The 14,984-nt window shown below is 43.3% G+C and overlaps 1 protein-coding gene across 3 annotated transcripts in view; it reads right to left on the minus strand.

Moving 5' to 3' along the window:
* LOC149329881 (prestin-like) overlaps nucleotides 1–14,984 on the minus strand; it is an 89,365-nt gene that overhangs the window by 11,723 nt on the left and 62,658 nt on the right. For all 3 annotated transcript variants that reach the window (XM_089559678.1, XM_089559679.1, XM_089559677.1), the window contains 13 exons: nucleotides 12,568–12,710; nucleotides 11,415–11,595; nucleotides 7,135–7,245; nucleotides 6,477–6,589; nucleotides 5,538–5,702; nucleotides 4,011–4,166; nucleotides 3,289–3,368; nucleotides 2,743–2,896; nucleotides 1,662–1,775; nucleotides 1,111–1,188; nucleotides 874–969; nucleotides 526–632; nucleotides 231–300 (listed from right to left, as the gene is read on the minus strand). In XM_089559678.1, coding sequence (XP_089415804.1) covers nucleotides 231–300; nucleotides 526–632; nucleotides 874–969; nucleotides 1,111–1,188; nucleotides 1,662–1,775; nucleotides 2,743–2,896; nucleotides 3,289–3,368; nucleotides 4,011–4,166; nucleotides 5,538–5,702; nucleotides 6,477–6,589; nucleotides 7,135–7,245; nucleotides 11,415–11,595; nucleotides 12,568–12,710 — 1,568 coding nt within the window. The remainder of the gene's footprint in view (nucleotides 1–230; nucleotides 301–525; nucleotides 633–873; nucleotides 970–1,110; nucleotides 1,189–1,661; nucleotides 1,776–2,742; nucleotides 2,897–3,288; nucleotides 3,369–4,010; nucleotides 4,167–5,537; nucleotides 5,703–6,476; nucleotides 6,590–7,134; nucleotides 7,246–11,414; nucleotides 11,596–12,567; nucleotides 12,711–14,984) is intronic.

The following is a 14,984-nucleotide window of genomic DNA, read 5'->3' on the forward strand; positions in this document are numbered from 1 at the left end:
CAATGCTTTGTACTTACTCCCCCCCCCCCCCCCATGTAATACCCTGAAATGAGGGCCTTTGGGGGTATTTTGAATAAATAAATAAAATGTCCAGATGTTTGATGTGTAATATCCTCGTGCAACTTGCTCTGGCTTATAGCTCAGCCTCATTTGCTGGGTGCTGTTTCATGTCCATGAATCTGTATACGGCTCTTTCTTGTCAAAAACAGAACTGACACATCATTGCTTACCATTCCATACTTCTTCACTGGGACGTAGTAGTCAGTGTTGGGAATTCGTCCAAGCAGGCAAGTGCTTGGCCTGAAAAAAGCGGAAATTCACTTAGTTCTTTCCTATCGACCTAGTACGCGTTTGCCGACAGAGTTTCAGTAAGCCATGTGCCTTGCTTTTATTTTATAGACTGCGCAGCAAATAATCTAAAACTCTTGTTCTCGAACTCTAAAGGGGAAATAGCCGTCCTAAACGCTGGTTTCCCTTTTTTTTTCTGTGATGTCCCCAAGTGCTCTCCGAAATGACATAACGCACCTCTGTATTTTGTAGACAAGGGTGAGAAGAGAGAAGACAACGCCGATGACAAGCCCGAGTTGCACTTCCAGGATGACTGTTGAGAAGAATGTTACAAGCCACACTTGCTACGTGGGAAGAAAAAAAAAACGCAACCGGTCAGTCTCAAATACGCCTCGAACACTCACAACAAGCAACGCTGATGGTCAGCAATACTGCATTTACATTCATCATGGTGCTTAGTGCACATCGGCTTTCATGTAACTCATAGTGCACAGCAAGAAATACCAAGTAGGCTTAAAAATGCGCGCTATTTCAATCCGAAGTTCCAAATTATGTCATCTAGAGTTGAAGACCATTTGTACTTACTCCGTCAATCTTAGAGATCTTCCAAAAGTTATAGAAGTCCCTGACTTGCATGAAAACTTTCTTGAGAGACACGAAAATGATAGATGCAAGGACCGCCTGGAAGCAAAACAGAATGTAAAAAACACGTACCTTCTGTTTTGGTGAAATTAGTAGGAATACTAAGAGCGATTAATATATCTCGAAAATGAGAAATATGGTGAAGTTAGAGTGGATGGGTGAGGGAGGTCTAAAACTTACCACTGGAAGCTTCTCCAGGTAGCTACCCAAGTAGAGGAGTACAAGGGCGATCAAAACGGTATTGATTAGGCTGACGAGCTGAAAGGCAACACAGCAATAATTATAGCAACAATATACTTGTTAGTGCTTTGCGCTCGGCAAGAAAAGATTTGAACCCCATAAAACGAGCTTCCCGTGAGCACTAGCTTGGTTACGCCACTTTTTATTAAACTGAATTAAGTTGTATACTTTCCACTGACCAGGCTCTGGACATGCGAAGTGCATCAAAACCCGATACGTAGGTAGAAAAAAAATAAACAAAAATCCTAATGACTAATAATTATGCAGGAAGAAATGAATTTAATTCGGCAACATTATTTCCTCTTTCCATTTCAAAAGTATAAAATTACTTTTACGCTAAAGCAGAAAAGGTGGAAAATTTCAAGGGCAGGCCATGACTACTCCACAAGCTTCAATTTCAATGTTATGCGGCGCGTATTGCGCTAAGTATTCCTCTCTTCCAGGGATAGGAAGACCGCACCCATCAGCTGCGGATGACCACTCCAGTTCACCTGCGTCTTTCCTCCAGCGTTGTCCTGAATGGAACTTCGTGGCACCGAAGCACCGCTCGGAAAGCACTCGAGGAACGATCCGAAGAAGTTCGACATACCCAGAGCCAGCAACTCCTGTAATGGAGTAGATAAGCAGTTTGTGTCAAATCAGAAAACGGAGCACATTAAGCCTTTTGTGAAGCCTGCTTTTGTTGCAACACTGAGGGCTCTGACACAACGGCCTCAAGTTGATTTTGAGTCGCAAGCAGTGACATGTTCGGATTGCTGAATATAAGTGCACACTTATAATAATGTCTTTTCGGCGAACAATTATGGTGCGAAACTTGCGGCCGAAGCAGAACAGGCCCAATATTGGGAATGGATCGGCAAATGCCGGTCCGATAAAGGACCGCAGTGAAGCCACCCATTTCCGATATTGGGTGGATTACTTGTGCTCCTTGGATGCATATTCTACTACAAAAAAAAAACGCTTGCTTCTAGAGGCAGCATTTCAGAGTTTGCACTGTTAACAGAGCGAAATCCTAAGAAGCACAGCACCGATCTTTCATGGTAAATAAAACGTCTTAAGAGGGTTTCAAATTGGGCTAGTTGGTAGTTAACATGGTCAAACATAATTGCGCTTTTGAAAAGACAGGACAAAACAGGGACGACACAAACTCTCGTGCGTCTTTTTCAGCAATTATAGCTGCTATGTTGGCATATCATTTTCAGACACGTCATGTGTGCGAAGTCTTTCGTGTACTAAAAGCGACAAAACTTTACCACCCCTCCCCCCAGAGTACATAAGTATGCCACGCTGCCACGAGCATCACCTGACGATGCACTCCTGGTGTCGAGACCAGCGCAGCGCAACACGGTTCGAAACTTTGAGGGGAGGATCAGATATTTTTGTTATCGATAGTACTTTTTGGGGGCAAAGTTCAAGCGTCAACACGCAGAACTTTAGCGCATGACAGACACTTGCGCACTCGAGACTTAAGCTAACGTTACTAAGTCTTAAAGCTCGTCATGTGTGCTAAACTGGACTCTGCGCCACAAGTTTCGTCAAAAATAAAGAAAAGTATTCACGAAGCTCTCTTACCTGATTAGGCACAACCTCGTATCCGTGGTTCCTGGCGAAGATTCGGCCCAATGACACGGTGACGGCGAACGAGACGACAGCTATGGTAAGAGCAGGCACAACGACCTTTGTGACTAAAGAGATGCTGAGGTCTGGAAGGCCAATTTCCGGAAACCTGAAAAACAAATTTACGTCCATGCCTCCGGATCACTTGAGCAGTGTATCTTTCGATAAATTGCAGTATCGATCCACAGATTAATACTTAACAAACGCTTACGCACCACCACCGTAGCTGTGCTCAACGAGCAGCTTGAGCATATTAAAAAGTCAAACCACTTCAAACGCTTTCTATGAGTGTACAACTGACCAACATTGTGAAACACAATCAGGCCGTAGCTTTCCACCACGCGTGCATACGGTTAACTTTTATACGCATATGTGAAACTTCTGTAATTTTTTTTTCCTGTCTGCATAAACAGGATTGTGCGACTGCTCTGTATCCACAATGCGCATACACCCTGGTGGGCATCCGAAAGCAGAATCCAAAATAAGGCTAAAGAAACCTACGTGTTGGGTATGGGACCGATGATCTCGAACCCCTTGTGCTCCAAGTCAAAGTAACTTGACATTACCGTGCCAATTATAACCTGCAATACAAAGCACACCGTCAAACCTCAATCATTCTACTAGCAACTTAGCCAACTCGAATAAAAACACAAAAGCGTTTACGAAGAGGAAAGTGGTTCGGTGTCATCGCAGCTTGAGCCGGTAGGCGCCAGGGATTGAATATAAAAATAATAACCGCGTCAGCATCGATACGCGGTGCATCAGTTCCTGGAAGCATAAGACTAAAAAGAACCCCTTAAGAAAGACGCCCTTCAACTTTAGCACCGAATGTTCCGAGTAGCTTCAGATGTTATTTTTCTGCATTTAGCACTCATTATCTGAAGTGGAAAAAAGCTCGTTTCTTTTCATGCATATGCACTATGCAGCCACATTAATGTTACTTCGCTTGCAAAATCAACCTTCATGTGATGGCTGGAAACTATTAACGCCTAGTTGCACACCACGGACAAGCGACGGCCTTGTTATTAAGTGACAAATGCAGCTCCGAAAAAGTTCATTCACACCAGGGCATTGGCCAGGGTAGTCTCGTACGTGCTTCTGGTAAACGGCAAACATGTGGGAAGGTAAGTTGCTCACGTCACCTTTAAAACACCCGATAAATTATCTAAATTATTCTGCACTTTGTCGAGAGGAAGAGCAGAGCAATCACTAGTTCCTCTCACCAGGATCATCTCGATGGGAACCGGCATTCTGATTTTCCTTTCGACGAAAGGGTCGACCGCAAGCTTGACGAAGAGTAGGATAAAGATGCAGCAAGCTGAGAGAGCCAGCGTGGGCAGGTGTGTGTCTGGCAGGAGCGTGAAGAATTGCACGTAGAGCTGCAGAAACAAAACAAAACAGCGTTAACACCTTAAAGCAGCGTTAACGTCTGCTCCGACGCCTATTTTTCAAGATGGCAGCCCATGTATTCTTACGTACATGTAACAAAAATGGGCTCCTCGGGGGTCTTTACATCGCACGGTACCATATTAGGCACAGGGAAGACAGTTGTCAGCGCACCATCTCTACTGATCTCAAAGAAGACACAATGACCAGCAGCTGTATTCTCCTTTGCGCCGGCTGAAAGTGTAAGGAAGTATTCAGTAGCTACATCTGTAGTAAATCTGGATAGTTTAAACGCTTGCACCGTACTCCGGCTCTGAATTAACCTTGTCACCGCACTACGGCGGCAAAATCTTTATAGACAAGCACTTAAGCCTGCCCTGCTTAAGGGTTGTTTCCTTTTTCTTCTGGAAACATAAATAAAGTTCCTGTTGTGACTGTACATTCTACTGGTGTCCTCGATAATTCCCTTCCGCTCAAACAAGGTATATACGCAAATCCGTCAGCATATCTAGCATCCTGGGACAGGTGACGAAAAAATCACGTCTGCCCACATTAACAATAGTCTCATAGCAATCACTTCTAAACAGGAATATCCTGTTCTATATTTTATACGCCCGTACAGTAGACCAGACACGCTACGGGAGAGGAGCCAAAAGCTCATCAGTTTCTTCACAACGCCAGTGCCAGCGGCTGCAATAAATGCTTTGATTTTAAATACACTGAATGTTTCTTTTTAGAATAATTTCAGCCAAGTTAACGACAATCTGGTACTAAAAAATAGCAGCATTCTCGTTAAACAAATTTGTCACGATTATTAATTAAATTTATAGTGGGCTGGGAGAGCCACTGGTTATAATTGAGCTGCTGGTTATAATGCGTTAAAATCTGCACACTGATTTGGCCCACAGTTACACCAGGCCAGTTGTTCCAAGGGGAGCCTACTATTTTATTCTCATTTTTATTCTCATTCATTATTCTTAAATATTTCTTAGATATTTCTTAAATATTCTTAAATATTCCTTAAATTTTGTTATTTGCTATAATCTATCTTGAGATAGGCAGTATTCTTAAATAAATAAAACGCCACATGATTTAGGAGACATGGATTGACTTCACCACTCATTTCCTCCTCGTCCCACAACTCACTTAAGAGTCTCTAGAACTTCGCTTAAATGTGACCCAGCTTGTCATCAAAGTTCCAAAAATTACCAAGCACTCAGGACTAGCATGCGACACAGAGGGCTTCAAAACTAACCATTTCTTTTTGTCTCGTACAATGTTCCTAATATTGCATGGTTCTTCAGGCAAAAGTTTGCACAAAACGGGATGATGGGTTTCGCCATGCATGCGCTAATCCTACTTACCCTAATGAGCAGGAAAGTGCCGGAGAAGTGTCCCACCGGTATACCAAAGAGGCTTCCTAACTGACTTGAGCCTATGTGGACGGACACTCCAGCTGTGAAGCCGCTCACGAATTGCTCAGACAGGAACACGCTGAGACCTCCGAGGTTAAGAACGCCAAGTGCCAGCTGCGTAACAGTAAAATAAATATGATGCAAATCAGGCAGCCTAAGTGCAAAGCAGCACAAAGGGTACCGGCTAGGTTTGGTTTGGTTTATTGGGGTTTAACGTCCCAAAGCGACTGAGGCTATGAGAGACTGCGTAGTCGAGGGATCCGGAAATTTCGACCACCTGGGGTTCTTTAACAAATGCTGACATCGCACAGCACACGGGCCTCCAGAATTTCGCCTCCATCGAAATTCAGCCGCCGCGGACGGGATCGAACCCGCGGTACCGGCTGGGTAATGAGGGAGCTGGCCTAAGCGCATTTATGTTTCCAGTATAACATGTTCCATATCAGAAGATCCTTAGACCAATAGCATAGAGGAAGTACAGGTAATATTTTTGTACCCTCAGCACCAGTGAAAATCAAGTGCGCTTGTATTCAGCCTCCCTACGCAAAATAGTTTGATTTTGTTGCTTACGTTGCGATAGTATTATTCGTACTTCATCCGACACTGACAGCCGTGTGTGTGCTTCAGCAATCTACTCACACTTTCGAGGAATGGAAACTGAAAACAAAGCAACCACTTTCTTTATCCTTTAACCACACTTCGCATGGTAGGAATCTAAATTTGGCGATATATCTGTCTTGGAGTTTACGAGAAATCGAATTCTCCTAGAGGCTAAATAACGATCTTTATTTAGGCGAAATTTTAATAAAGACGGTGTCTTTAATAATATTATTTTAGTGAAGTTTACAATGAGAAGCGTGCATACTGGTATTAGTACTGATCTCTCACCTGGTACAAGCCCACGAAGAACATCAATGTCGACGCCACGTTCGCTGCTCCGAACTCTTCCTTGTATTGCTCAACGACGGCTCCGGTCATCATGCAGACCACGGCGAAAGCCCCTGCGGCGAAGATCGTTTACACCACAGTGTAAAAAGCCTTCTACATGCTCGAACATGACGGAAAGCGGCCACCTTTTTTTTCTTTAAAGCAGCAGGAATATGATTATCTTTCTGCAGTAAGCGATGTAATACATTGTAACCTTCTACCTTAGAATCCCCGTATTAGCTGATGAGGATGTCGTCCAAGTGCACATGAATCATAGAAGAAATGTGGGCTGCTATATGGAAAGTATATGCAGCCACATCCGGTCTATGCCATGCCAAGTTATATGAATGTGTCAGGTGTATAGTTATGTTATCTAGGTGGAGCTTTTTATTTCTGCTCATTTTTGTCCCTTTTTCTGCACCACGCTTTCGTTGTCGAAGCAAGAAGATACTCTAACACTATTTCTATGAATTTCCTCTGATTGGGGCTAACGGGTAGCTGGCGAGCGGTAATTCTCGTAGCAGAGTGCATTCACGGGGATTACTGCCATATCTCTTGACACTCGGACAGCTAAAATCGCTGTTTTAACACGCTAAAAAGAAATCAAACATGACCATACCGATGGAAAGTTGTCTGGATGTCCCAAAGATGGTGTACATAAGCATTGGAAACATAGCCGTGTAGAGAGCGTTGACTGCTGGCACGCTAGCCAGAAGGGAGTATCCAAAGCCTACGCGAAAAAGTAAAAAACAGGATCAATGAAATGTCAGGCCATACCTCTGAGGTAGGTAGCATGAAACGGGCGCACTCTAGAGCACCACCTTCCATCTGCTTTTGGCACGAAAACCCTATGCTCTCCAAATTAGAGGCAGCATGCTTATCGTTACGAACAATAAACCAAATGACATCTGAACACAAACTGCCTAGGGAATCACTGGCTGCATGCGTGTAACAGGACAAACCCAAAGGAAAATGTACGCTAACGCCAAATTCGTTTCTTGACCTTTCAACAGGTCGATGCTAAGAATTTATATCATTTCTTAATTTACTACTCATTGCACCAGCAGATGATGCTGCGTCACCCTGTCAGTAGTGCTGGCCCTCACGCATCGAGTGGAATGGAATTGCAATACTGTTGTAGTATACCGACCCTGCCTCTCGAGCTCGCATGCAGTGTCTTTACATCAAGCAAGCTTTTCACACTGTTGTTTCCGCATATGCGAAAGCAGCATCTTTAAATCTCAGAATATTTTTCCAAATAGAGAAAACAGAACCAGCAAAATTGCTGGACTCAAGAAATCGGGACTTCCTTGAGCAGTTTTTCCTGGTGGTTTTATGGCGTATATGCAGCTAAGGCCACCACGCGCCAAACATGAAGCCTAATTGAGGTCCGTTGCGTTAAATAGCCTACACATTAAGAAAATTACAGATGGTTCATGGCATTTGCTTTCTTTAGTAACCTAAAATCACACGATAAACAAATGCATTTTCACCTAAAAGCAACACTAGATGAAAAAGAATGCTCTCATTGCAAAATAGAGTAGAATGTTTTTTTACATTTCTTTCAGTTTTGTACATGACATTAGGACGTGGTTTGCTTTGAGCTCGTCTACACACTTTTCACCAATAAGTTTCTTGATTTGGTAGTAAGTAGACATATATCATATGTGCGCGGCCAGTGCGAAGGAAGCATAAAATCGATAAAACATCCATGCAGTCTGCAGAATTTCCAATCAGATAACATGAGCTTTCCGAAGAGTAGATACACAGAGAGGAGAGAAAGGCACTTATATGTGTCTTAAAAATCTGTTCTCTTCCGAATCATCTCCCTTACCCTACCTTCACAAAGTGCCCACCCAGAACATTGTTCAATAATTAGTCCCTTTCTGTCAGGACCTTCTTACTGCGCTTTGAGGCGAAATGTCAAGATTTAGGATGATATTGGTTAGAGGATCTAGTATTTCTAACTCATGATTCACTACCCCAATTGTACTGCCTCCCCACTGTATGTTACTTTACGCTAACAGACTTTCCCAAAAAGCAAACACCATAGGAACCGATATTACAGAGTACTTGGCACTTATTCCTAAGTTTTCTGTGCACTAAACTAATCTAATCTGAATGCGGCCCTTTAATTTTCTGCGACATAGCGCTGCGTGCCTTTGCCGCACATGCATCTGCCCTGTGGCTGTCATTTGTTCCGACGTGACTAGCAGAATTTCAGTCTGTTCTTGGGTCGGGACATTCGGCATATTGTCCAGTGTCCTATTAAGGTCTTAAAAGCAATTCTGGAGTGCACTGCCTTTGGTACACCCCATGAACCATTGTAAATAACACTATTATTTATGCTCTCATTTATTATTTTGTCTACAGCTGCACAAATGGCATAACATTGAGCGGTAAAAATTGACACATTTTGACAAAAAATTGACGCATTGATTTTTTGAAGCGAAAGCTTCACTACGGGCCTCATGCTTCGATCGCGGTGTGCCTAGTTCTCACCTTCAAATGACCTTGAGCTGCGAAAGCAAAGAAAAGGCGTAAAGAAAGGCGTTTTTGTAACTCGCAAACTTCGTTTTAGTGCAAAGTACTCTAATATCGGTTCCTATGGTGTTTTCTTTTTGGGAAAGTGTGGTAGCGTAAAGTCAAATACAGTGGGGAGGCAGTACAATGGGGGCAGTGAATCATTAGTTAGGAATGCTAGACCCTCTAACCAATATCATCCTAAATCTCGACAGTTCGCCTCAAAGCGCAGCAAGAAAGGCCTGACAGACAGGAGCTTATTATTGAACAATGCTCTGGATGGGCACTTCGTGAATCTAGGGTAGCATGGATGATTCGGAAGTGAATAGACTCTTATGACGCATATCAGTGAGATTAATCCGTCCCTGAGTGGAAACTAATATTCTTTCCCACACAGTCTGGCTACAAGGAATGTTCTGCACGCGCCAGATGATAGGCAAAAGCCTATAATACGACAGGTTTAAACGTTTCAGCTATTATGGTCTTCCTGAATAATAAAAGTATGGCCACAGGAACCATGTAAGCACATTCTGCTAGATAAACAACACAAACCATGGTTACTATATTCCGTTTAAAATTTTCGTGTTCCTTCACTTGTAGTGTACCCAGCGTTAAGGTTGAGCCAGGTTAACACTGATTAAAGCGGTTCATTATTACACACCGCAAGCCGCACTTTAGGAACTTTAAAATCAACTCTGTGGTCCTATGTTTTTCCAGCTGGAGCATTAGCAAGAGGCATATACAGTAATAACTTTCAAAACGCTACTGTATAACCTGCCAACTACGAGTGTACACAGGGTCTCTTCCAAATTAAACCAATGACACCATCACTGCGTGTCATTGGTCAACACTGGCAAGACCAAATTGAGACAGTCTGCGGGAAGTTGACATGTGTATGTCATGCTCTTCATCAGGTTAAGGAATTATTTGACATGTCTACATTACGAATGCTTTATTTTGCCTTCATTGAAAGCCATCTGTAATACTGTGTCGAAGCATGGGGTGGAACTTACCATACGTATTTAAATCTTATTATCCGTCTTCAAAAATGTGCATTAAGAATAATAAACAAGTCTAACCGTTTTTAGCACAGCAAACCGTTATTTCGCAAGTTAATGATCCTTCCATTTGATTAATTGTACCGATTAAAAATCTCCGTGTGCATTCACAACATAGTAAGACACAACCACACTTTTCACGCATCAATACTTCATCCCCCGCTTCGATCCACTAGAAACCTCTCCTTCGGCAATTTCAACCTCCCTCCCATCCGCAATGTATATGGTGAGCGTTTAGTGCAGTCTGCTGGGGTAAAAATTTAGAACGCGATACCCATTTCTCTGAAAAACTCACAATTTTGTAAGTATATCTAAAAAACACTTAATTGAATTAATTGATTTAACCTGAAATTCTCTTTTTGTCATAGTTTTCTGTTATTATGTACTCTGTGTGTAACACGACAGTTTTTACTAACAATCGATGTCCGATAGTTCTTTTTGCGTGTCCTGTTTTCAAAGATATTTTCTTTCTTTTGCCTCGCCGAATGTTATCTACTAGTCTTATTTAGACTGCATTGCTTTTAATCATGTACTAAGCTTACGCTTTTCTGTATAAGTCCGCTGTTTCTGAATTTGCTTATACGTATTTTGTGTACTCCGACCCGAAGTAGCCGTTGGCTATGGGTCCAAAAAGTGTTTGTATTTCCTGTAAACTAAATTTGAAATAAATTGAAAGTGAATTGAAATTGAATTGAATTGATCAGGTGATCACAATATGACCAAAAAGGACGGAGCATCAACCGTATTTAACTGCTGGAGAATGAGCCATCAATTTCCAAGTGGTCCAAGCGTCTGGCCCAAGTAGTGCCTCTTCTCAAATATAGAGGGAAGGAGATGACAGGGGCTGCCGTTATCCCTTTGACCTCTACCAAATATTTGGAAGCCTTTACTTGTTCGACCTTTTTTCAAGTTTTACCTGTTCCCAGTAACTCTGCAGTCACGGCAGTAATACCCAACAATTGTGGACAAAAGTATTCTTGAACGGGAAAATGTTTATGAGCGAAATTTGTTATATATTGTAAGATTTCACTGTAACAATCAATATATCCGCAGATCTACCCTAACCAGGCTTGCATTTCTTTGCTATTAACTGTTTTGCTATCGTCAAAAGCGTTCCCCATTGGTTTTCTATGCTCGATGGAAGCGATGCAAACACTAAAAAAGCAGTATTTTGCAGCATATCGGGAGAAGGGACTATTATCTGCAATATTTATATTCCAGTACCTTACAGACTTCCCATATTCAAAGTTTTTGTCCAAGAATGGTAGAGGTGATCCTCTTTTCGTGTCTATGCGAGTACACAAAGAGAAACACTCACTTTGGGGGACATGAAAAATGGCGACTGTGATGCCAGCGATCATGTCGCCGATGAGCCACCGCTTCAGGTCGTAGGCGCGCACCCAGCCAATGATCGGGAAGAAGCCCAGCAGCTTCCTCTGCAGGTTCTTCACGTGCCATCTTTTTCGTATCGAGTTGGCCAAGCGGTCGCATATTGGAACCTGAGGAAGGAGGCGAGGAATTAAGAGCACTGGCAAGTGACGCACATGGTTCATGAATGTCCCTCAACAAGTTTGCCGGTTCTTGCCGAGCTGGCACATGTTATCTAGTTACGCAAAACCTCCGTGTAACTGCGAGAAGTACTCTGCTTACCTACTTCGCTATATACAATTTTGCTAGTTTCTTTACTGGCTTTGGAGAGTTTTCAAGCTTTTCAGAGCTAGTGCAACCTTTTATTCTACGTACAGTTCCTCCCCATTTCGCAGGCCCTGCCACAAACACTGCCAAGTTCAAGTCAGGAGCGTAAATTGACCTTAAAATATTACTGTTGCAAGCAAACCGTGCAACAAAAAGTGTTCCTGAAAACCCCCGGACACCTTACGACAAGAAAACGAATTGCCCAGCTTAAGTTGCAGAATACGAACTTTGTCGATTGTCGACAGTTCAGTGTAAGCTGGGGAATACATTCTCTTTATCCCATTTTTGAAGCGTGCAGTCGTGTTAATGCTCTTGTTGGAAAATATCTGCGCACTGCCTTATTTTGGTGCAGGCGCTACGGTTTCTTCAACCACTTGAGGATTCTATTCTGTCACAAGAGCATAACAGTCTGCAGGCGCTAACTTTCGGATCACTTTTGTAGCGAGAGCTACACTACGCCAGCTCTTCGAGCCTTCAGCGTGGCACCCCTTGAGCTCCGTAGCGGCGCCGTAGCGTAGAGCCGGTTGGTCACGTGGTGCGGAGCAGCTGCTGCTGCCGGCGACACGGCGCGCCGGCGAAACCGAGGTGCAACAGCTGTGCGCATACGCCGTATCGAGTGAGGGGGGGGGTGGAGAGGGGGAGAGGTGTCGCAGCTGTATAAGTAGGCGACTCGGCGGAGCTCGCGTCATCCAAGTTTTAACCACAGCTATACCACAGCCAATGTTTTATCCAGGATTTTTTAACATTTCGTTCACAAGTGCTTAGATTTTTCGTACCTTGTTTTTGGGGACGCCAGCGAACTCGCTGTCGAAGTGCGGCTGGGTGAACGCCTGTCTCTGGCTTGGTGGTGTTTCGCCATTTTCTGGTAGCCGCAGGTCGTACCGGTCACTCTTGCTGAGCCGCCTGATCATGCTGGGCCCTGCAGCAAGATGTGGCGCATATTACTAACCATTAAATATTAATGCTACTAATTAAAAAACACCGCGGAATTCAGGAGAACTTGCAAAATCTATACAATAGTTTCGTATTTACTATCAACATAGGTGGTTTAGCAGCAGAATTAGGCATGAAGTTTTACGGGTCTTAACGCCCCAAAAGCGCCTGCATATTCCAAAATGAAGGTAACCTAACACGTTTTGTTCAAGAGCAACTGATTTATGTTTCTTTAAGGAATGGAGGGTAGTTATAGCTTTTCCCGATGTAGTTAAACTATTCCAGTATGCATTACTTGTGAATTCCAAGGTGTAACGAAGGTAATCAGGGTAACAAATAGCGTTTACGTGAGGATGATTCCTCAGTTCGAACGGAAGGACTAAGAAAGGATTCAATAAATTTAACGTATGGTGAAGCAGCAGGATTCTGCCCGATGCACATGAAAAAAATAACATTATGAACCACAGAAAAAAAATGAAACCGGGCGCGAACCATAGAATGAAAATGTTGCTGTAAAATGCACTGTTCGTACAAGCTATAATTTATCAACGTGGTCCGCACTTTTCGCCGTTATTTCTGACATACTCTAAACCATCCGCAGCGCTAAGCTCAAGCTTGAGCTTCAAGATGAAACTTAGATTAAGTCATATAATGCTGTGCACACAGCGGAGTCGGAAGCATGCCGACAGTTAAATGCGGTTAGAGCGAAACAAAACTGCGCGAAGACGACGGGACAAAAGAAAGGCACGAATACACACACACAAAGCGCAGACTTCCAACTGACTTTATTTTGTAAAAGCAGGGTGCTTATAAAGGCAATCACAGCAAACTAGGAGACAAGCAGAAGCAACGTGCGAACGGCAATGACAGGGTAAACAAGACCATGTGTGAATTACGACGCATGAAAAGTTCGGATGTGTCCATCTAAGAACTTGATTTCCTGACATGAAAGAGATAAAGAAGGGGCGCTAACACACTTATCACCCCTTTTAGAAATGAAATAGGCCTCGATGACTTCTCTTTCGGTTTTTGTTTTGGCCTTTGAAAGGAACTTTGTTTTTTCCAGGTAAGGAGAACAGTTTTTGGTGTCGCAGCTCTTACAGTGCAAGGGTAGATTGCTGCCGGTGCCACTGCTAAGGGATCGCCTGTGCTCTAAAGCGCGTTCATTAAAACAACGGCCAGTCTGTCCTATGTAGGAACGACCGCATGGCAAAGGCATTTCATAAAAAACTTCGGAAACACATTTTTTAAACTTGTTCCGGTGGTTCTTCTTGCAAGTGGTGGGTTCTTTTCTTGTTCCAGCCAGTAGAGGGCACACTTTTTTCAGCTTGCAGGGAGCCGAAAAAACAACGCGTATCCCATACCTTTCTGCTACCTTCTTGATGTTATGGGAAAGGCAATGAAAATACGGCATGACAAATGGTGGCTTGGGATCCGAACATCCTTTATCTTTTACATGTGTAGATTTTAGCCTTTGAAGCAGGCTTTCGCAGGTGCCAAGAAGTAGATGACGGGGATAGCCAGCGGAAAGCAGGCAGAGATTTTCTGGATATTTTCTTCACTGGCAAAACGCACAAGCTTGACTGCCCGCTACGTGCGATTGTGTCAGAGAGAGACAGTTGGCAACGTTATGTTAGCTCCTTCCTAAAACGCCACCTCGACTAAGTTTTGGGTCGTGATCCGTTCCTCATCCGCAGCTCCAAGGACCTTGTGCTGGCTCTGGAACAGGGAATTCCCTCCGCTTACACAGCTATTTCCGTTGATGTACAAGATCTTTTCTATTCAGTACCGCATGAGGGGTTGTACACTGCTGTGAGGGATTGCATTCAAGAGCATGGTGAATTAGTTTTTCGCAATATGGCTGGCATCAGTACAGAGCATTTTTTAGAGCTTTTACAGTTTTACCCGAGTTCCACAGCCACTTTTTACGACGGACGATTTTATGTTCAAAAGTCCGGAATTTGCATTTGGTCTTCGGTAGCTCCAGTGCTGTGTGACATTTTTATGGCTTTTTTAGACAGACGCTTAGAAAAAGAGCTTTTAAACCACCCTGTATCACGTGTGTTTCGTTATGTCGATGACTTTCTAGTGATTCTAGACAATTCTTCTAACTATGACCTTGACAGTGCTGTCACTAACATTCTTAACGCCTTCTCCTCTGAGGGGCAAGGCTTACTTTTTACTCTTGAACTGACAAGGGACAACCGCATACAGTTTTTATACTTAAATCTGCACTTCACTGATGCCCACGTTTGCTGGT

The sequence above is a fragment of the Amblyomma mixtum genome, chromosome 9 (assembly GCF_055824585.1).
Source record: "Amblyomma mixtum isolate Tamu chromosome 9, ASM5582458v1, whole genome shotgun sequence".
NCBI classification, from domain to species: Eukaryota; Metazoa; Arthropoda; class Arachnida; order Ixodida; family Ixodidae; genus Amblyomma; species Amblyomma mixtum.